The sequence below is a fragment of the Tympanuchus pallidicinctus genome, unplaced genomic scaffold (genome assembly GCF_026119805.1).
Source record: "Tympanuchus pallidicinctus isolate F22 unplaced genomic scaffold, pur_lepc_1.0 scaffold5, whole genome shotgun sequence".
In the NCBI taxonomy this organism is placed as follows: Eukaryota; Metazoa; Chordata; class Aves; order Galliformes; family Phasianidae; genus Tympanuchus; species Tympanuchus pallidicinctus.
Window position 1 is genome coordinate 14448577 of NW_026294769.1, and position 21975 is coordinate 14470551.

General features: G+C 38.9%; 2 protein-coding genes across 3 annotated transcripts; both read right to left on the minus strand.

Annotated features, from left to right (window-relative positions):
* Positions 1-913: 913 nt before the first annotated feature.
* On the minus strand, positions 914-11496 carry BAG1 (BAG cochaperone 1). 2 transcript variants are annotated; one of them, XM_052704602.1, is made up of 7 exons: positions 11368-11496; positions 8890-9018; positions 8642-8724; positions 7827-7940; positions 7166-7273; positions 2412-2474; positions 914-1901 (listed from the first exon to the last, which is right to left on the minus strand). In XM_052704602.1, the coding sequence occupies exons 1-7, from the start codon at positions 11408-11410 to the stop codon at positions 1812-1814; spliced, it is 630 nt and encodes a 209-aa protein (XP_052560562.1). In that variant the 5' UTR covers positions 11411-11496; the 3' UTR covers positions 914-1811. The 2 variants fall into 2 exon arrangements, with proteins under 2 accessions (XP_052560562.1, XP_052560563.1); XM_052704603.1 differs by having other exon boundaries at positions 11348-11449.
* Positions 11497-12182: 686 nt separating this feature from the next.
* On the minus strand, positions 12183-20958 carry CHMP5 (charged multivesicular body protein 5). Its single transcript, XM_052704601.1, has 8 exons — positions 20806-20958; positions 16833-16937; positions 15986-16032; positions 14930-15023; positions 14778-14849; positions 13683-13791; positions 13226-13338; positions 12183-12786 (listed from the first exon to the last, which is right to left on the minus strand). Exons 1-8 carry the CDS (start codon positions 20872-20874, stop codon positions 12736-12738), a joined length of 660 nt encoding a protein of 219 aa, XP_052560561.1. The 5' UTR covers positions 20875-20958; the 3' UTR covers positions 12183-12735.
* Positions 20959-21975: the final 1017 nt, after the last annotated feature.

Sequence of the window (21975 nt, forward strand, 5' to 3'; positions counted from 1 at the left end):
GGTGTGGATCCTTTGCATCACAACAAAGTGGGTAAGTTTGTATCCTCTGATTTAAGCAACAATGATGCTGGAGGTTTAAGAGTCAGCTAAATCTGGCCCAGAAGCACCAAGCTAGGGCTTCAAAAAAATGGCTACAACTGTTCCTGCCTGTAACCTTGAAATGTTGGGAAAATACAGGACCAGAATAGCAGGCCTAGGAAAAAAATGCACACTCACCAAACATATCATTCTCTAACTCCAGACAGTAAAACTTAAAAAGAACTTAGGCCTTAAAGTCTTCCACAAATGCTAAAGACAGAGTTTTAAATGCAAAAACTACAACCTTGAAGAAAGTGGTTAACAGCAAGAATACAGCAACTCCAATCTTAGTAAGGCCAAAAGACATTTTTAGAACACAAGTGAACCTTTTTAACATGTGGATATCCCTTCATTCATTCAATGGCATTTTACACTAAAATGTTCCTCCAATTACAAATACCAAAGAAACACTTTAACTTCTAATAAGTTATAAAGCTTAGTTTTTTGCTTATGAGCTCAATGCTTTGTTGTGGTCTTTTTTTGTGGTGGTTTTGTTGTTTTTGTGGTGGTTTTTTTTTTTTTATTACAGAAACAGGCTCAGTGCAGTCAATATTTCACCAGCCAATGCCATAGTCTATCAGAAGCATCAGTGAAAAAAACAACTCCTACTGTAGTTACATCAGCTGTGGGCTCTGATTGACAGCTGCAAGCACAGTTGGCTGCCCCCACTGAAATGTGTTATCTCAAGCAAAAGCTTATGGTTTTTGTTTTGTTTTGTTGTTTGTTTGTTGTTTTTTTTTAAGCTAACACAGAAGGCAAAGCATAGCACGTATCACAATGTGACTGAGGTTATGACCGATTCTCACACAGCACTGTTAAAATAAATTTATGCCACTTTGTAACATTCTACAAAAATTTACTAGTTACCATAGCAGAATAATCACTGCAATCTTTCCAATAAATATAGCGTGATGAATTCAGTGAAACCAGAAAAAAATAAAGAACCTTTCAAAACAGCTCCTTAGTTATACCTTGTTTTAAGTGCCCCATTTGTGCATGAGCAGCATGTGATCTCATTTCAATCCCTATCAAGAAAAAAAAATCAAAATAAGCTATAAAAGACACAGTACATCAGAATTACATGTAAATAAACATGTACACTTGTATCAAGCTCATTAACAACTTAAAGCACCATTCAGAATTCAGTACCATATATGTTACAGTACATTCCATTTATTATGACAATTTAAGGCTAAAATAGGTACGACTCCCTTATAGTCAAGCTTCCTTATATTTATAAATGCATACAAACATTAATATAAATGTGTAGGGTTTTTCTTATTGCTCTGAACCGTCTACTATAATGTTGAACTTTCCCAGATATTGTCTCAGTGTTTTTTCAATCAAGTTGAAGTCCTAAAATTGCAACATATGGCACTTATATGGTTATAGACCTTCTTTCATTTCAGTTGTAAATAAATTCAAAAACATATCAGAAAATATTGCCCATCATTGCAAACTCTGTTACATAGTTAACTAAACAATTGTCCATAAGATACATAATTCACCACAAAGATTATTTCTGCAATTCTTCAGGAAGGATTTTCTTTTCAAAACAGTAGGCCTAACCAAGTGGCAAACAAGACAACCAGCAAGAAATAATTGACTACTTCCAGTCTAAAAGACTGGGCTTTAAATAAAACAAAAAAGCTGAATATGTGCTCCAAAACAAAGAGCAAACTTTCTTCTTGCTCATAGAGCAATTATGTTTCCTAATTATGAAGGGTAATGCCTCATTCTGCCAGTGCCAAGTTCTTTGACTGTAGCTTGTCCATTTCTTGTCCAATATTTCCTTCAATAGTATCACACTGGGCAAGAAAAGCCTGAAAATAATAATAAAAAAAAAAGTGTTACAGAGGATGTAATTACAGCAATGGTAGACTGCTTCTTAAGAACAGAAACTAAAGTTTCCGTCATAAATATGAAGATGCCAATTCAGTGACCACCTTTTGGTGGTCAGTTTTCATTTTTTACTTTTAATAATTCCATTTACTCAGAATCTAGCAGAAACACAGGGCTTGATAAAGAAACCTCACTGGTCCAACCACTGAACTATTTGAGTTAAAGTTCATAATCAACAGTAAGAATCACAAAGCTTCAGACGGGCTTGCACTTTTAAAATCCTTCCTAAAATACATAGCCACAGTTGTGTAGCCACAGTTGGGAGGGACGATCACTCTCAGTCAAAAGCTAAAGTAAGTTGTCATTAAATCAAAGATGAATCTACTTCTCAAGACTCCAAGTCAACATGAACCCCCATCTTCACTGATACACAAGTGTCCAGCAGTAATAAAGAAGAAGGAGGGGATAAAAGAAAAAGAAAGAAAACTCACCTGAACCCTTTTCACCAATCCCTTCTTTTTCAGTCTGCAGTCATTGAAGTTCTCTGGCAGATTCTGCAATAAAATAAACAAGCTGATGTACTTAATGTTGAAGTTAACATATAAGACATACTGCAAAGAGTGTATGTATTTAAAGATCTGAATCCTCTCAACAGGCATCTTGAAAACACCATGCCTGCACAGTGAAGATAATTACACAAGGACTTAAAAATCATGAATTCAGAAAACGAGGGATACAGAATGCTGACTGTAAACAGCTGAGCTAGCAAATCTACCACATCTTCAGGTAACATAAAGCAGTAATTACAGAATCACAGAATGGCCAGGGTTGGAAGGGACCTCAAGGATCATGAATCCCCAAGCCCCCTGCCACCAACCTCCCCATTTAATACCAGACCAGGCTGCCCAGGGCCCCATCCAATCTGGCCTTGAACACCTCCAGGGACGGGGCATCCACAACCTCTCTGAGCAGCTTGTTCCAGCACCTCACCACTCTCTCTGTAAAGAATTTCCCTCCTGACATTCAACCTAAATCTTCTCTCCCTCAACTTAAAACCATTTCCCCTTGTCCTGCAGTTGTCAACCCTTTCAAAGAGTTGATTCCCCTCCTGTTTGTAGGCTCCCTTTAGCTACTGAAAGGCTGCAATGAGGTCACCCCACAGCCTTCTTTTCTCTAGGCTGAACAAGCCTGCCTTTGTAGGGGAGGTGCTCCAGTCCCCTGATCATCTTTGTGGCTCTCCTCTGGATCCTCTCCAACAGCTCTCTTTCTTGTATATACACTGCTTCCGTCTACTCTGGCACGTTAACTCCTGCTGAGCATCAAATTCATTTTGTTTACACACTATTAAAATGGATTAATTTCTTACAAACACATTAACTCAATCATTTGCTAGAATTAGAACATGTCACCAGTAACACAGGCATTGGCAGTCTTGTTAACTGCATGTCTGCTATTCTCTGCAATTTATTCATGGAAGGTAGCAGATGTGAAGTGTTACGTGCTGACAGTTCTTAATTTAATTCAAACTGCATCACTTTCCACACTCCTTCCACCCAGTATGCTCATGTAACATCAGCTCAGCAATTGTTAGGTGCTTGGTTGTTTTGTTAAACTGTTTTGGTAAATTGGGGTGTTGGTGCAAAAAGCACTCAGGTTTATGCTGTTGGTTTTTTATTCAAACAGGTAGAACATCCATACAGATTATTCTTATCAAACTTGCATGAACATTCTTAGAAATATAATGCTCTTATTCAAGAAGCACCTTTGAAAGTAAGTTATCAGGTTAAGTCCAGGAGTGTGTCATTCAAAATGTAAATTCTCCTACAGGAGCCTGTTCTGCCTACAATCCTTTCTTCATATGTTCTGCCATCTTATATCCTTCAGAATTACAGCATGAAATGGTTTCAGAAATTGTTGTCACATTTTCAACAATAGTTACAATAGTCTAAAATGAGAATTTTTGAAAGCACAATGCTTTCACACTATTCATTTTACAAGCTAAACTGCTCTTTACAACTCTATTTTCTAGCACTGTGTACTATAGTTAAGACTTTGTTCACTGCAGCACATTAAATCTCCTCCCGATAAGCAGGACATTGTGAAAAGATCCTGTAAGATGTTTTCTTTCAGAAACTGAATGCTCCTGAGACATTTCAAAACATTTGAAAAGGTTAGTTTAATGCTGTGTGTGACTACTCTTCAAACACTAGTTCTAATTCATAAACAATAATGAAGGCCTTTGGAGTATTTAGAGCTTTCACAGAGGAAAACAAAGATTAAAAATATTACAAGGTTAAATGAGATATCGTAAGAGATCTTAGAAATGACACCCTGTAACCACACAAAAAATCCTATTTTCTGTTTGTTTTCAACAACACAATTCACTTTTATGACGATGAAACAATCACAAGAAACACTTAGCATAAAGAACATAGTTGATGCACACTACCTTAATCCTATCCCACAGGCTATTTTCAGGATACTACAAAAACTACCACATATCACCGATGCTGATCAGTTGTAAACAAGGATTTTTGCTGACACTCTATGTAACATCACTTTTGGTGTCGTCATTTTTCTTAGTTTCTTTCAGAACTCCAAAACAATGTATTTCAGTATTTTAGTGCATAGCTTGTTGGTTTGTTTCTTTGAATTGAGTACCAGTCCTTCCATTTTTAAATTTAAAATTAAACAGATCAGTACATTGGGTAAGCACATTATGTTAACTCTGAAGCTTTCTCATCTAAGTAAATAGCAGCTTCTTTAAAACAAGCCATTAAATGGCAGCTTGCTTTATTTGTGAATGCACAAATGGTAACAACAAGGTAGCTCTGCTTTCACTGAAGAGATGACAGTATTTTTATGCTTCTTATGCTTCAGAAAAAAATTTCTCCCAAGGCTTTGATTTCAGGCTTATGATTCATACTACAAGATTTAAGAATTACTATTATGAAAAGCTTATCCAATATTCATTTACCCAAATATATTCAAAGATTTAGTAATAAATTCTCATCATTCCAAGTGTAAGTGACAGAACTTCACAGAAGCCAGCAAATTGCATGTTAACAGCACAATTATATTAGTTGTGGAGTATTTCCTTCTTTCAATCTTTGAAATGTCAATTTAGTATTAGCAGGAATGAGGAGACTGCAAAAAGCTTCATCAGAACAGAATGGTAATTTAAGTAAGGCTTACAGAGGAATTATAACTCAAATAATCCTCAAGGAGCATGAGCCACCAGAATGTAACTATGAGTGTCTTGCATTTCAGAATAGGTTTTTTTCACTTGTATGAACACTGTTTCTCTGCAGTGTTCTGGATTCCATATCTGTCATTAATGAAAACATCATCATGATAACAAAGTAATCTCATCTCTCAGACTGCAATATTGATATCAGACTTCATGTAAACTAAAGGAGGATCATAAGAAGTAAGTAGTGTCATGTCTGCCATTTCAAATTTTCCTAATAATCTCAGAAAAGCTTTTATTCATGAAGAAACTTTTCAGGTTTTTTTTTTTTTCTTTTTTTTTTTTTTAAACTGTGGTCAAGTCAAGCATTTTCTGTGTTCTCCTGAGATCTTTAATAAGCAGCGTGATTCGACTTTTACTCCTTGACCAGATGCTCCAGTTGCTAAAATAAATGCGTTTCTGGTGATGCAAAGAGACAAACCAAGTGCTGAACAAGACCAAACTAGTGTTCCTCCTGAATAATAATAAAATCCTTCAAACATCTGCAGCTTATGGAAAGGCCCAATCTGTTAGACGTTCACAGGATCCCTCCACCCCTTACTATAGAAGCAGTAGCTATTTTAAACAAACGTTAAAACATGTAAGTTACACCTACTGTACCCAAAAGCTTCAAGACTGAGCTACTTCAAGGCTATGTTTTCACACTTTTGGCAGTGACACCATATTTTAGTCCCACTCCAATACTGTACAACAACCCAACTACTTCTGACATTTCTTAGCTGAGCACACCTTTCAAATTCACAATCTGTACAGACATGGACCCTAGTAAAAAGGTGCCAAACTCAGCTCCCCTAATTAATGAGTTTGCCTGCTGACAGTAAGATAACACTTTTAGAACAGACAAAAATAAAATGCTTGCTTTCTCATCCTTGGCTCTCTGTAACCACGCAAACTTCATTTTGTATCAAGCTCCATGTTTCTGATCAATGCAAAGGACGTATGACAGATGCCTCAAAAAGCTTTCCCAACAATTCTGCCAGATAAACAAACTGAAACATTTACAGTGTGAGCGGCTGATTTGTTTGCTTTCCACAAAGCACTGATGCTTCTGTGTCATTAGAAAATAGCTCAGTCTGCTAAAAAACCAACCATGCTGACTGGATCTCCAGCACACCTATAGCATGAATAATACTCAAGACACTTGCCAGGATTTGCTTTTTTCTTGATTAACAAAAGGAATATTAAATACTGTATAAAGCAACTATAAAATACAGACAAAACTCCTAGTTGTAGACAAACTACTTTCCAAAATATTTACATTCTTCTGCTTTTTTTTTTAACCTCAGTAGAGTCCATTTACTGCTCACACATACCTCACCACCATTCCGTGCTGCTACCTCTGTACGTTGCACAGCTACAGTAAGTCTAAGAGATCTTCCATAAAGCTGGTGGTCTGTTCATCTGACCTGGTCTAGTGTCAGTACACTGAATGGCTGCAAGATTCCATTCAACTACACATATCTACAAGATTGCACAGAAATTTCTCAGAAGTTTCCATGTTTTCCACAAGAGACAAAACTGAGGCACAGGGACTCCATTATTCCCTTAAGAGGTTATAAGACTTCCAAAATCTTGTACTAAACCTGGAAGTCCCCTGACCAGTACTAGAAAGAATATGAGTAGATAGATAATCACACCGTTATCGTAAAGTTTACTAGTAAAGTTTGCCAAGACAAGCTAAAAGAGTAGAACTTGAATGAAAGATACCCATCTCATGTCATCTCAACAGGCTGCCTCAAATGAAGGTTTTCTGTAGAATGGGGATGGATACATAGGAATTAAGGCCACCACTTACAAACAGATGTTGCCAAGAAGTCTTATGGACACATACAGGAGCAAGAGCTGGTTATCAAAGAAAAGAATTGCAAGCCAATTAACTATTTTTGAAAGCCGAAATGAATTAGTTCATATTTTAAAATACCAAATAATTTACAAGAAAGATGCACTCTTAAAATTCTGTTTGGTTTTGATTATTTTCTGTGGTCATTTACTTACAATGGCATCAACCTGTTCCAGGATCTTCATGAACTGCTCTGCAGTTCCTTTTATCCTCTTGTCCAGCTGTTTTAGAGCTTCTGCTTGGAGATCCTTTGCTAAAAACCCCTGATAAAGAAAAAAAGGGAAGAAAATCATTCCACACCTTACAGAATGCTCAGCCTCGAAAAATCTGTTGACACAACACAGCAAAAAACATATTTTATTGTAGTTTCAAGTACAAAAGGAACTCCCATCTCAATCTGTACTCTATCAATGTATAAAATCAACCAGTAAAATCTGTAATATTTCCTTTTAGGTTAAACAAAACTCGAAGTAACAGGTATTTTTCTTTGAACTATAACAGAAATGCTCCATTTTTCAAGACCTACAAATAACATTTATTCAATAAGATACAATATTTACCTTTTTCCAAACACTGCTATGTATCTCTCCATTTCAGAAACTCAAAAATGACATTTGGAATTCAGTAAAAAAATATCTATTTTCTCCAAGGACAGCTAAGTGGAGCAGCCTATTACTGACTACTCAAAAACTTAAGCAAGCTTTTTTTTGGTTTTGTTGTTATCATTTTGTTGGTTTTTTGTTTTGTTTTGTTTTTTTAAGTATATATCTGTAAAACAATTTTACAAAGACAGAAAAGGACACAAAGCTGGCATACCTTCTGGATACTTGTGAACTCTTTATTAATTTCCTCTAACTTATTAGCTATTTGCTCCACTGACTTCTCCAGATCTTTTAACTTCTTTAATTCAGCTTCTTCTTCTGGACTATTCTGTGTATTCAAAAGTATAATATTCACAACTACGTAACAAATAGAATCACTAGGCAGCTAAAGAGCAGCAACAACAGTGGTAAGAGACACAAAGGTTTTTGTTGACTTAAAATATACACTGCACTGTGGTTATCCTTTCCATAATTTAGCACCTATCATATAAGCTTCTTCCAAAACTTAATAACAGATACAGTAAATGTGGCGACATATATAAACACATTTAATGATACAAATTTGAAGGGAAGACGTAAAGCACAAGCAATTTTTCTGCTGCAGATTTTTCAGCATCTTGTAAATAGAAGTAACTTACAGATCAGGTGATATTACCTCATACTTTACTTGATAAAGCTACTCACAGATCTTTTTGCTGGAAACAATCCAGCAAATTCAGTACCAACAGTTTTTTTTTTCCCCATTAGAAAAATGAAATGGGCAGAAAAGGTCATCAGTGGATGGGAGGTTCATGAGCAGTGACAAAGATCAAATTCAGCACAAGCCTGCCAATAATGCAATTTCAGAAACATACAAGCTGCAGCATTATTTGCAGTACAACGCAAGACTGAACTCAGGTTTGTGAGTAGGTAAACAAGATTACTTCTATGCTGTAACCAGTATCTGTTCAGGAGCTGAACCATTAACAGAAATTAGGATGACGTATGGAAGAAAAAAAAAAAAAAAGCAATTCTGAAAGTAACACTAACCCTTTTCCCAATCAACATGACTTTGCAACCATTTTTAACACCAAGTGCTGACAATGGCTGTTCCAATTCTTTCAGAGATTTCCCTAAATGGAAAGGAAGGGAGGGGGAAAAAAAAACAGTCAAAACATTACTAATTGTAGTTAGTGCCATACAAACATCTTTTTAAAGACATTCAAAACAAGGACACCTGCAAGTGACTAAGATGAAACCTACTGTTTCTTATAAAAACCAACAGATTTATAAATTACCTTTGTATATAAGTTTCTGAAAAGAAACTGGAACACCAGTGACTTGTTCTATAAGCACAGCCATGTCTTGCAGCGTAGGCTCACCATGTTCCTGTTGAGAAGCAATCTGAATATTGTGTTTTTCATTACCTAATAAAATAAATAAATATAATGGGTAAAATAAGTGATACTTACTATCTAGAAAATATCACAGGAAAACAGTTTCTAATATGTATTTCCCATAATGTAGAAAATTCTCTAATCAGTGGTTCCTACACATAATTTTAATCTTAAATGAAAGTATTCTTAGAATCATAGAAATCACCTGGGTTGAAAAGATCTTTGAGATCAAGTCCAACCATCAACCTGACCTACCAAGTCCCATCACTAAGCCATGTCTCTCAGTGCCATAACTACTGCTGTTCTGTTGAACTCCTTCCTCTTAAAGTGACTCACCTCAGCTGAAAATTTTCTCATACTTTCTAATAACCTGAAGAATTGAATTGGAAGTATTCTATTGGCACAGTGGTCCTTCTCCATACCATTTCCCATCTAATTTTAAACAGTGCACGTGGTCTAAATGTCCCACAAGTACAAAAGCCCACACCTTCTTCACCTCTTTAACATCCTACTTCTAGGCAACTTCTGACGTTGTAAATCTCGGGGAACCAGAGATGATTTATCACTTCCTTTACTCCCTAGTCTTTACAAAAGGCAAGCAATCCCTTCGCTGTCTCCTCTCCATCTGAAAGAATTCTCATAGTCCAAAGATTATTTTTGCCTGTAATACCATTGCTATGCAGCCTTAGCCACCTTGCGAAATCCCACCCTATACGTCACCTCTCGCTAGCAGCACATCCTACGCTCCCTAAATTACTTGCACGCCAACAGCGGGAAGATCTCAGAGAAAAAACAAAAAAAACAAGGAAGATGTCTATTAATCTCTGCATCACAACAGAAACTTTCCACAACCCTCTGCTCCCACACATTCAAGATCAGTCAATTTGAAAGTACCCACAGGAATCAGCCACCATTGGGTGCGGGGGAAATTAAAACGGAAATTAAATTTACAGGAAAAGAAAGCTCCAGAACAAACACTAGAAAGAAAACTATTCTTATGACACTAACTTGAAGTACATTAATCTTCTGCAAAGAAGAGCATTAAAAATACTAATTTTAAAGTGCTCCAGCCTACCAAGGGTCACACATAAGGCTACACTGGGGAATAAAAACTTGCAAACACCTCTAATAGTATTTTTAAATTCCAAAATGGTTTTAAGCTCAAAAATCACAGTAACATACTCTGAAATATTTTCCATAGACAGACCTTCTTCCCTGTTTGTTTGGAGGAAAAACATATGAACAAAGAAAGCCAACAACACATCAATAAACAGAACTTTTCAGTCCTGATCTTGTTGCATTTCAGAAGATTGCTGTGAAACAAGCAGCTTCCTTGTGTAAAAGGCTGTGACTATCAGCATTTGAGGGAAAATAAAAAACAGAAACGAGGAAGAGAACAGCTGAAGTTCACCTTGTAACAGAAAAACTTTGAAAAATAAATCATGAAAACTACTTTGGACAGACCGCAAGAAAAACTCTACCATTGATCCACACAAGAATGAAATCAACATGGGTTAGAAATGGTTATCACAGCTTATAAGTAAACAATGATACCAATTTAAAAGAACTAAGGCATGTTTCCAAGATCTTTACGCTTCAATCCATTATCTTCTACTGGTGAAGTGATACACATGGTTGTGCTGTTGTTTTCTTTCTTACTCCTTAATTCCACCTCTCCCTGTATTCACTCACAACGTTAATACAAAAACTGCCAGAAGCTGCAGTTACAGATAAAGGATGCTTTCTATTAGCTAATAACTAAATAATTACCAGATAACAACTGGAAAGATAAAAATATTCTCTCACCTTTTTCTTTGCAATATCGTATCTCCCAAACCTGAAATCCATACACTCATTCCACCAAACACAGTGGATATCAGGGGGAAGTTCTTTACACAGAGAGTGGTGAGATGCTGGAATAGGCTGCCCAGAGAGGCAGTGGATGCCCCATCCCTGGAGGTACTGAAGACCGGGTTGGATGGAGCTCTGGGCAGCCTGGTCTATACCAGATCTGGAGGTTGGGAGCCCTGCCAGAGGAACTCGATGATCCTTGTGGTCCCTTCCAAGCCATTCTATGAGAGCCCATCAGGTAGCACTTCATTCACTATACAGCACCGACTTCAGCTCTGACAAGTACTATTTAGAAGGAGACTGCTACTAGAAGAGATCCTCGCTCCACGCCCTCTGACAAGGGCAGCCGTGCCACCTGCAGCAAGCCGCAGTAGCGCTCGGCCATTCCCTCCCTCATGCAGGCCTCGGAGTCCCCCACCACAGCCCGCAGCCGCTCTGGGCGGCCCCCATCCCGCCCAGCCGGTCGGCTGCTAACGATAGAAGCAAGACACGCACACCCCACACCCACCATCCCCGGGCGACTCTTACTGTACGTGACGGTAACAGTAACGGGGGCGCCGGGAACCGCCATCTCGCACCGCCACAGAGCAGTCGTCGGCGGGCACCGGCCCAGTCGCACCAATATTGCGTCACTTCCGCTCGAGGCCCCGCCCTCTCAACACCGTCTAGCTGACGAGTGACGTCACTTCCGGGAATAAGCAGTGAGAGGCAAGCACTCACTCCGCCATGTTGCCCGGCGATGGAGGCTGTGCGTGGTGGGAGGGCAGCCGTGCTGTGACCTGCGCGCAGGAATTGCGGCATTCCCGGCTTCCGACTGCAGCTCCACGCTGCTCTGTAAAAAGCACCTGTTGCTGCCCAGAGCTCGCTCTGTACAGATGTTTGTGCACCCAAGCGTGGCTTTACAAATTAGCTTTTCTATCAAATGAAGGTTTAGCTCACGGTGTGAGAACTCATCTTCGGCGTTACAGCAGTCTCATGCTCACAACTGGTGAGCTAATGGGAGAAAGAAGTTTTTATGTGATTATTTATTGCTAGGAGACTAATTCATAAAATGATAGAATAGCCTGAGTTGGAAGGCACCAATAAGGATCATTGAGTCCAACTCCTGTCTCCACACAGGACTACCCAAAAATCTGACCATAATTAGTTGCTGAGTAACTCCCGTCAGGAGGAGAACCATGGCAAAAGCAAGCCTTGTGCGAGTGCAGCCTTGCTAAAGCACTGGGTGCTTTTGGGGCTGGAGCCAGCCTCCATCACTGTCAGGGCTGAGCTCAAGCAGCATACAGCAACGAGAACAGGACAGACTAAGACCATTACTACAAATACCACACAATAGACTCAGCTAATCTAAGTGATTTTATGTCTAAGTTCAATACATAATGACAACCCTATTTGACACAGCTTTCAAGGTTACGAGTACAATAGCATAAAAGTCTCCAAACTGAAGTAGTTTAAAAATGTTTTTGACTCTTTTTATCAAATAAGTATAGTAATAAGGAAGATATTTTACAGAGAAAAAGCAGCAACGTACAATCTTAGTTTCAAGAAAGAGAAACAATACAAAAATCAAAGCAAACCTCCACTATAAACAGCCACCACTATTCTTTACATATTATTTTGTCCATAAGACACAAGAAATCAAAAACTTTTAGACTGTTTGCTTCCACTGAAGGAAACTGTGCCACATTTTTCCATTAATAGAAAAGTCAGTAGTAGAACAACTTTCTTCAAAGAAAGACCATCACCAGCCATATTGCATTCTAGGATGTAGTGATATTAAGCTTGCACTGGAAGGACAAGTTCTCCAGGATTTACAAAAAAAAAAAAAAAAAAAAAAAAAAAACCCTCTTGATTTCTAAAGTGGAGTTCATTATATACATTGTGCTTTTGAAACATTTATGTTGCAGGAATCTTTGGCAATCCAAATTCATCCACCAATACACCATCCTGTATGAAAGAAAGAAATCTCAATGAGATCTCCACCTGTCACAATATATTGCGTAAGTTTATATGTTTTATAAAGCAGTATATCTCTAGTTGTCATGGTGACACCACTGATATCAAAATAAAAGCATTCTCAGTAGTAAGCTACAGTAAAGCCCCAAAAACAGAAGAAAACATTATGTCTATTTATTTATAAGCATAATTACGCTAAGAGCTGTAGTGGTACCTTTAAATTTTACCTGTGGTGTTATCAGATAGCACTTACAAAATGATGTTTTAGCTCTTTGAAGTATAAAAAATATATATATGCAGCATCCAAAGCACACAAGACATGAAGTATCATTTTTGTCTAAAATATTGGAGTCAAAATCAAGCCACCCACATAAATTCCATTAAGAATAACAACAAAAAAGTAATTGGCTTCAAGGAGGAAAGGACTCACTTTGTTTTTTGTATCAACAGGTGTGCCCTCTGGAATTGCTGGGGCAGAAGCAGCTTCATCTAAGTAGGAGTTGTCTTCATCAGCTAAAAGCTCATCACCTAACGCATCCAGTTCTGAAATTTAATTATTTTGGTTGAAAAATCAGGTAAGAAAATCCTTTTGCAAAACGGAAAAATTAAAGAGAAACACAATTCATACTGAATGCTTCAATTCATCCTGATGTCCCTTATTTAGCTGCTAATCAGGGATACACAAAGACTTGCTCACACTCAAAGACAACATTCTGTTTCTCACTGTAGCATCCTATCAGTCTTTCAGGTCTGCCCGTTTATTACTGCTCTTACAGTAAATGTAGCTTTTATGCTGGAGCGGAGTTTTTTGTGGTTCTATTTTCTAAAGACTTTTCAGTATTTGGCTAGTGAAATTAAAATGTCACTTCCCCCTCCACCTTCCTCACCTGCTTCCAAATCATCTTCATCAATCTCTGGTGTTCCATAGCTACGACTCAGTGCTTCCTGGACTTCATTGGCTTCTTCCATCATATCCTCCAACTGATCTTGTATGTCCTGGAGCAGCAAATAATTTCAACAGTCCACATGCAATGGTTTCAGTTAAATTAGTTGGAGCTTAATCAATTGTTTAATAGCTCTAGCATACAAAATAATTATTTTTACTTCTTAAATCAGTTTTTGAAGCAGTGTTAATAAAAGTCAAGAGACACACATTCAATACTATTTGATTACTATTAAAATTATAGTAAATAATATATCAGGCAGAAAGAGGAACCCTGCAACTACATCTCCGCAAAACCTCGTTTTTCTGTTTTAATGGGGAGCGTAGGTGGCAATTCATACACACAAAGTGTGACAATTAATATTCTTCAGGGTGAACTGAAAGCCTCTAACAAGTTACCCAAAGCTCAGAGTTATGTTGAAAACCAGGAAACAGTAGATCTAAGGACTGGCCTAAGCTGTGCCACAGCAAAATTGAGGAAATATATCAGCATACCCATGGCATTGTACTTAGGTACAAGTAAGGAACCAATACTTAATAAAGGTTTACAATGTAGGCGGCTATAAATAAAATCAGCATAGGAAAGGGAGCTTAGAGGTATTAAATACTGACATTTGATAAGAGTTTAAGTACAGCATACTTGAAATTATATTTTAAGTTCTTTCTAAGATGCATTTTCTAAAGGCAGGGCTAGGTCACACAGATCATTTTGAAGTGTTTATTTTTTTAAGCTTGGCACTGGCATGAGGCAGGGGGAGCAAAGGACTAATCTGCATGTAAGAGCAGCAACATAAGGAGAAAAAAGGAGGCCAAACAAGTTACAGCAGGAAGTATCACCAATATTTATGCTGAAGTGCTAAGGAATAGAAAGGAGATTACAGGTGAACTCAGCATGGAAACAACAATCAGTAGAAGGACGACAACTGCAGTACCAGAGCAATAAGGAAGGAATTAAGATGGCAGTCCAATGAAAAATAAATATATTATTATTTCAGTGCACCATTTCTATTCTTTAATAATTTAACTATAGTAAGCTTACCTCAATTTGATCAATTTTCACTTGCTTGTAAGCTTTCTTCATTTCTTTCACTCCCAGTTTCATTGCATCAACCTAGAATGATCAAATAATATGCTTGTATCTGATGAAGCAATACACGAAATTAAATAAATGTGAGACTAAGATACTGGTACCGTTGTTTTTGTATCCTTCAGTGCCTGGATGGTGTAATTAGCTTGCTCCATATTAAAAGACTGCTGTGCTAGATTATCCCGCTGTTGTTCATACCTGTTAAAAATGATGCAAATAACAGTGCTGAAACACCACTATTTATTGCCACCAAAAAAAAAAACCATTCAGAAAAAGTTAATAAAGCTGCTTCTGAATTAAGCTTCTGTTTTAACTGATGGTATTGGTGAGGTTATCATGAAAATCTGAATCACTGTAGGATGGAGATGAACACTATGGCTTACTAATGGAAGAGATGCAGGTTGTCCAATCCACAAAGGCCCTGCACTGAAGTTTTGTTGGGGCAGAGAGGAGAGGTGGGAATAGAGCGGAAAAGGAAGCTTACATCTAACCCCCTTCCCCCCCAAAAAAAAATTTTAAAGCAAATAATAGTTCTTCTCAAGGCTAAAGTACTCCCTAATCAAGAATGTAAAGCAGGCCAGGTTAAACATAAAGACTTGCTATTCAGGGCAATAATATATTCCAGTGAAGAACCCCTGAACACAGACCACACACAGTTCCAACATTCTCCCCCATCTTCCAACACTTTCCAAGACAATATACTAGTCCAGGCTGGACCATAGGATTGCCTACTACACTCATGTGTGGTTTTTTTGCATAGATACAATTACATGAGCTAAATTTGCTGAAATCCTAAAGGGTGTCCACACAGAACAGAAAAATTTTCAGTTAACCAAAGCAAGATCAGAAAGTACACGATTTAGAGTAATCAGTGATATAAAAATTGGCTTTATCTCTTTTAGAAAGTTCACAAGCCAAGCACATCTTCAGTGATTAGCAGTTGTAGGTCAGCTTATCCCAGTCCAAATTTATATATTAACATACAAATTAGGCACAACTATGCTGACAGAAAATCTGTAATATGGTTTTGAAGGGCTGACTAGCTTGCTCAGCATTTCTCTTTTAAGGATGCTCAGAAGTAACAGTATTGAAAAGAAAAATGGAAGTACGCCACTTTCCTTCAACAAACCAGCCTTTAGTGATGCCAAATGAAAACTTACATTCGCTTCTGCTTTAACACTCTCAACGCTTTCTGTTTCACTGTATTCTGAAAGACAATATCCACATATTAGGCAAAGCATTTTACTTTATTTTGCATTATACTGCTTAAGCCTAATACATTCAATTTAAATTTTCTGAGAGTCCCCAGTGACTAGTGTACAGTTTAACAGTAGTCACTTTTAGAGCACAACCCTGCATCAATGATCAACAAAGCAGGCTTGTATGCAATGCTTCTAGTATCTTTCCTATTTTCAGGCTTTCCTACTTTCCTTATGTCAGGCTTTTGATTTTTTTTCCAGAAGTAGAATATGAAGTCAGACTTAAGTAACAGAACTTTTATCTTTATAAACATATCTTAACAGTTGGCATCAAATAATACTGCAAAATAGTACTTTATCAATACCACTTATACTGGATATGTTTATTACTAAATAAACATTTGATACGTTTATCATTAGATATTGTTTACCTGTTCATCCCTTTCAAAACCAGGCTTTCCTACAGCCTTTCTGAATCGCACAGATCTTTTTCTTTTGACAGGTGAACAGAACAGCCTCTACCAGACTTGACTCAGTTAACAAAAGGAAGAAGGGAGGCAATGGAGTTACTTCTGATGGACGAATTACAGTACACTTTGGAAAAGTTAAAAACCAGTTAAAACACCATTCAAAGACATGTGCCTAAGAGATGATTCAGAATAGAGATAATCCTGCAAGTTCTTACATCCCTTCCCAGTAAGACAAGATGCATTTCTAAAAACCTGAAGAACTGGATAAATCACTCCATTACATGACAAGCTGTGCAAGTCACATCCTCTGCTGCTTAAATCCCACAGAAACTTGTTACCTTTGCAGGCCCCTCTCTCATCTTCTTCATTTGATCCTTATATTTCACTAATTCAGCATCAAGTCTGGCAATTTTCTTGTCAATCGACTCAGCTCTGCTATCCACCTTTAATACATGACATGAAAAACAAACACACAAGACAATCATTAGTATTTTATTCAGGTACCGTACAGGAAAGAATGGTCTTAGTCTGAATATGCTACCAAAAAAATTCTTTTTTTCACTCACGATTTTGTGAGCAATTTAAAGTTTGCAGAAAATGTGAAAGCAGAAACACCTGCTACAAGGAAGACAAGAAATACTCTAAGGTTTCAGCAAGCTCTGCCCTTGTAACACATTCTCACCATTTTGAGATGATCCCTTGCATACCCTATCAAATCACAGTCTCTGTTCAGGCATTTGTGATAACGTGCAATGCCAGGGACTAAACTGAAACAGAAAAACATAGGTGCACCATGCTGGTAGGTAAGAAGGGAACACAAAAAGCACAGGGACGTGTTCAGCAAGGCTCGAAGTTTACCTTTGGTGAGCTGAGAACATTACCCTTCAGAAGATAGCTCTTCTTTGATATTTGGATGACTGGCTACATTTAACAAGATGGAACTTTTGCTGGAACTTGCTAAAACAGGCTGCCCAGAGAGGTTGTGGAGGTGTCCAAGGCCAGGTTGGATGGGGCCCTGGGCAGCCTGGTCTGGTATTAAATGGGGAGGTTGGTGGCCCTGCATGTGGCAGGCAGATTGGAGATTCATGATCCTTGAGGTCCCTTCCAACCCTGACCATTCTGTGATTCTGAAATTTTGTGCCAAATTCACTTTCCTCATCACTCCCCACAAAGGAAGCCAGGGAACAGCAAGTCCATGGCAGTACTCCAAACTGTGCATTTTACTCCAAATCCTGAGGGCAGCTGCATGACTCCATAAAAGACCTCCAGCCCTAGAAGTCCTGGTGCAACGCAACATATCTGTTTTTATGGAAATATTTTTAGCCTACTGCATAAGAGGGTTAAACATGATTCTACATAACTGAACATGGTTACAGATGCTATTAACAGCACTCACAGCATCATAAAAATGCTCGATGTGGACTGTCACCCAAGAAGCATCCTAAGATGGTTGAATATAATCACATTCAAATCATAAGCTGAGAGCAATCGATGAAAATTTACAATTCTGCCTTGCTGTCAGTATGGTTAAACATGCAGTTATTCAGATATTCACTTCAGTGTCTCGATGATCCTTTTAAGCCTCTGTTCTATGGCAGCAGCATACATTCGCCAGAGGCATTCTGAGCAGGCCATTTGATAGGAATATTCCTTACATGAGAGATTCAACTAACCGGGCACATCTGGCATGGAAAGATTTGCATTAAGATTCTTTTATACCAAGCACTTCACTCATTAGCAAGAAAATAAGCCATCTGTGATTATTTAAATCTTGTAGATTGGAAGTCTAGCACCTCCTCAAAATCTTGATCAGTTAAGCACATGTTGGAGCACACCCAGCCTTCTGCACGGGGACAAATCAGCTCATAGGTAAGAGGCTATAGCAATTCTCAGAGCCAGTGCAAGCAGGAAATGGAGGCAAGCTCTCTGATCCATCACCTACATGAAAATTACACACAGTACACGGGAAGTAAGCTTCTAAAAATAAATTGAGTACCGTGCACACACAGTATCCCTGCTTGTGCAAAATTAGGTACAGTGTGCTGGTTCTTTGGCTTCAGTCAGAAAAAGGGAAACAGAAGGGCATCTAATTTAAACAAAAAAGTGAATGTGATATCTCAAATACCTATTAAGCAAAATGACAGTTTTTTTTGTACATAGAAATACATATGTTACATACATGGCTGAATGTTAATATTGCTGCCACAGCTACGAGCCATTTGTTTTAGGTCATGTTCCATGCTTACTTCTTTAAAAATATATATATATTTTTTTTTTCCCAATGAAGTAAAAAGAACACCAATGCCACAGTAGGAACTGTATCCCTCCTACCAGCCTCATGACAGCTTTGAGTCATCTGACTGCTAAGCCAGCAAGGACAATAGAATCTGCCACTGGGTGCAGTGACGAGACAAGCACTAGAAGCACAGCAAGAGAGCAAGCAGAAATGGGGAGAGCAGAAAAGTGCCCATGGAGAGCAAGAGGGGAGACAGGAGGGCACTGCACAGCCAGCTGAAAAATCCAGCAGTAGCCAAACAGCACAGAAAAGTAGAGAGAAGTGCTTCCTGGGTTTCAGTAAATTGCTTTCAGTCAGAGTAGCCACATAATCAGCTCCTTGAATTCAGAACCCTTCAACTAGTTAGGTGCCTTAATGTGATGCCTGTCCTAGCACTGCAGAAAAAAAAAGAAAAAAAAAGGTGTACTGAATGCTGTCTTTCTTGGGGTCAGTCATACTACTTTTGTCAGTCATACTACTTTTGTATATAAAGGAAAGAACATTCCAAAGGTAGCTATAGTCACTGCTTAACAGTTGTCCATTTTCCTTTTTTTCTTTTTTTTTTTTTTTTTTTTTTTTTTAAAGGATACCATTAAGTGATGGGATAAGAGATTTTACAAGGCAATCCCACTCTTTCAAAAGATGCAGTGAAACATACCAAAGGTCAACAATAATACAGAAACAACACCAAATCTCCAAACTGTTGAATTGAACCATGCTAAAGAAAATGTTTTTTTTCCCCCAAATATCTCATACCATACCTTTCAATAGTAATTCTTTTCTTATTTTTATTTTTTGCATTTGATCTCTCTAGTCCTTTAGTGGGAACCACGCTTAACTTTCTAGAATCTTAAATATTATGAAAAAATATTACGAAAACAGAGCGAGCATTTTACCAAATAGTTGGCTCACTTCATATAAATGAAGAAGACAAGTTCATTCACAAACTTGAAACAGGAAGTACGTTTCTGCCCATGCTTACTAATACATGAAACAGCCAAACAGTCACAGAACAGCTTGGGTTGGAAGGGGCCTTAAAGGTCATCTAGTTCCAATCCCCAGTTTTGGGCAGTGCCCACCAGCTCAGGCTGCTCTGAGCTCCATCCAACCTGGCCTTAAACACCTCCATCCCTAAATTTTAGCTCCAACCACAGAAACTGATGTTGTCAAAACAGGCAAAAGCAAAGATGGAGCTCAGGAATATCATCAGGAATGGCTTGGCTTACAGACTTCCTCATACCAAACACCCCGTGCTTGGAGAAGGCACTAAGCAGCTGACCAACCCAGGCTCTCGATTTCACATCTTAAAAAACACTCCTCTCTAACTCAAACAATTTTACAATTCTGTGGTTGGTGGCCAAGTCACTACAGATTAACCTGAAACTCTGCTCTTCAGTTAAGATGGTGTCTCATACAACTACATTTACAGGAAACATAATAAATACAGGCAACTAAAAAAAAAGGTCACGACAGCTTGCAGCTCCTAGTGAGTTGTGGTGCTGATCATCATTCTGAGAGAAAAATCCCAGATTCCTGCCACTGTTTATCAAGGAAGCTGCTTCGGTTATAATCGTATGCAATCTAAAAATCCACTTGGACTGACCTAGCTCTGAGAGGAATACAGCCTGCTGCCATACCTAAATCGGGCTGCTTTTATTAGATGAGTTCTGTCAGCGTTACAAAACGTGCGTTAACTTGGAAGTGGCAAAATCAGCCCTGAAAAATCGCATATCAATACAAAGCCGGCTGCTACAAGAGACAGACTTCCCAGCCTTCAGCCCATATCGCCAAGACGACAAACGCAGTCATTAATGACGATGCGTCAGGTGGGTTCTGGCGGCATTCCGGACACGCACCTCAGCACGCTCTGCTAACAGCGGAAGCTGACCGTAGGGCAGGGGCAGCCCCGGCTCGGCACATCCCAGCTGACACCGCCAAGCGCCCGGCCCCGTTCCCTAGCGCTTCCCACCGACCTCAGCCCCCGTGACCCCATTCCCCCCCTCCGCAAACCGCCCAGCCCGGGACCGCGGACCCACCGTCCCGATGCAGTCGGTGAGGCTGGGCGGGGGCGCCTTGGGCTTCGCCTTGCCGAAGAAGCGGTTCATGGCGGCGGTCGGCCTGCGGCTCGGCGACGGCAGCAACAACGATCGCGCCGGCCCGGAAACACAGCGCCCACTTCGCGCCTGCGCTCTGCTAAAGGCGGAAGTACTTGCACAGAGGAGCGCTACCACTTCCGGTCACACGGGGAGGGCGGCGAACCCCCATTGGCTTTGCGGAGGGTGGGCGGTGCTAAGCAGAGCCCATTTAAAGGGGCACCGCGGTACAGCGCAACTTGAGCCGTCTCTCTGGCAGGGCTGGTGCTGTTGGCTGGATGGAAGCTGTAGGTGACGTCCCATCTACACTTGTTCTGAATCTTATTCAGGGCTTGGCGTGAAGGGCTGGATATTGTTCTTCAACACAAAACATCTGGAAGGATGCAGGATAGATTTAAGACTGTAATGAAAAATAAGTGCTTTCTTCGTAAGAAGTGGATGCAAATATAATTTAGCATGTGCTGTATTTCATCAGTGGTTTCATCAAAATCAAATAACTATTGGTCAATCAACCAAATAAAATATTTCAAAAGCAACTTTAAAAGATGTTTCTCAGCACTGAATTTGAAAATGAAGGAATTGTGAGCTTTTTGGGAGAACTGGAATACTTATGAGATTATTTATATGTTCTAAGGCTTACTTTTTAACACACCAGGATTCCAGTTAACAGAAATACCCAGTAGGCAGGCTCCAATAGTTTTAAGTATTCAAATTCAAAGATACATCTACATCCATGCATCCGTACAGTATACTAAGATGTTCCCTCCCACACCACATGTTGTGTAACTGTAAATATATCACGTCAGCCTTGCATCAGCTTCTCCCTTTTTTCCCCTCCCTGGAAGCACTGAAGGCCAGGCTGGATGGGGCTGTGAGCAACCTGGTCTAGAAGGAAGTGTCCCTGCCTATAGCAGGGAAGTTGGAACTAGGTGTCTTAAAGGTCCCTTCCAACCCAAACCATTCAGTGATTCTAATTTCTTCAAACTGCTGTGCCCTCCTAGAAAAACACCATTTAAGTTCCAACATTATTGAAATGTTATTTTCTAATATTTAAAAAAAAGCAGCAGAATCTTCCTCATAAGATCAGTTGATTTTAACACATCAGATACCGCT

Bases quoted from the DNA above. Each gene is read 5' to 3' on its own strand.
- BAG1 (XM_052704602.1), bottom strand. From the start codon at position 11,410: ATGGCGGTTCCCGGCGCCCCCGTTACTGTTACCGTCACGTACA. The intron at 9,019-11,367 runs GTAAGAGTCGCC...TTATTTTATTAG, and splicing joins TACTGTTACCGTCACGTACA to GTAATGAAAAACACAATATT. The intron at 7,941-8,641 runs GTTAGTGTTACT...TTGAATACACAG, and splicing joins TCATGTTGATTGGGAAAAGG to AATAGTCCAGAAGAAGAAGC.
- CHMP5 (XM_052704601.1), bottom strand. From the start codon at position 20,874: ATGAACCGCTTCTTCGGCAAGGCGAAGCCCAAGGCGCCCCCGCCCAGC. The intron at 15,024-15,985 runs GTAAGTTTTCAT...CATTTTTAACAG, and splicing joins GTGTTAAAGCAGAAGCGAAT to GTATGAACAACAGCGGGATA. The intron at 13,792-14,777 runs GTAAGCTTACTA...TTGCTGCTCCAG, and splicing joins TGAAAATTGATCAAATTGAG to GACATACAAGATCAGTTGGA.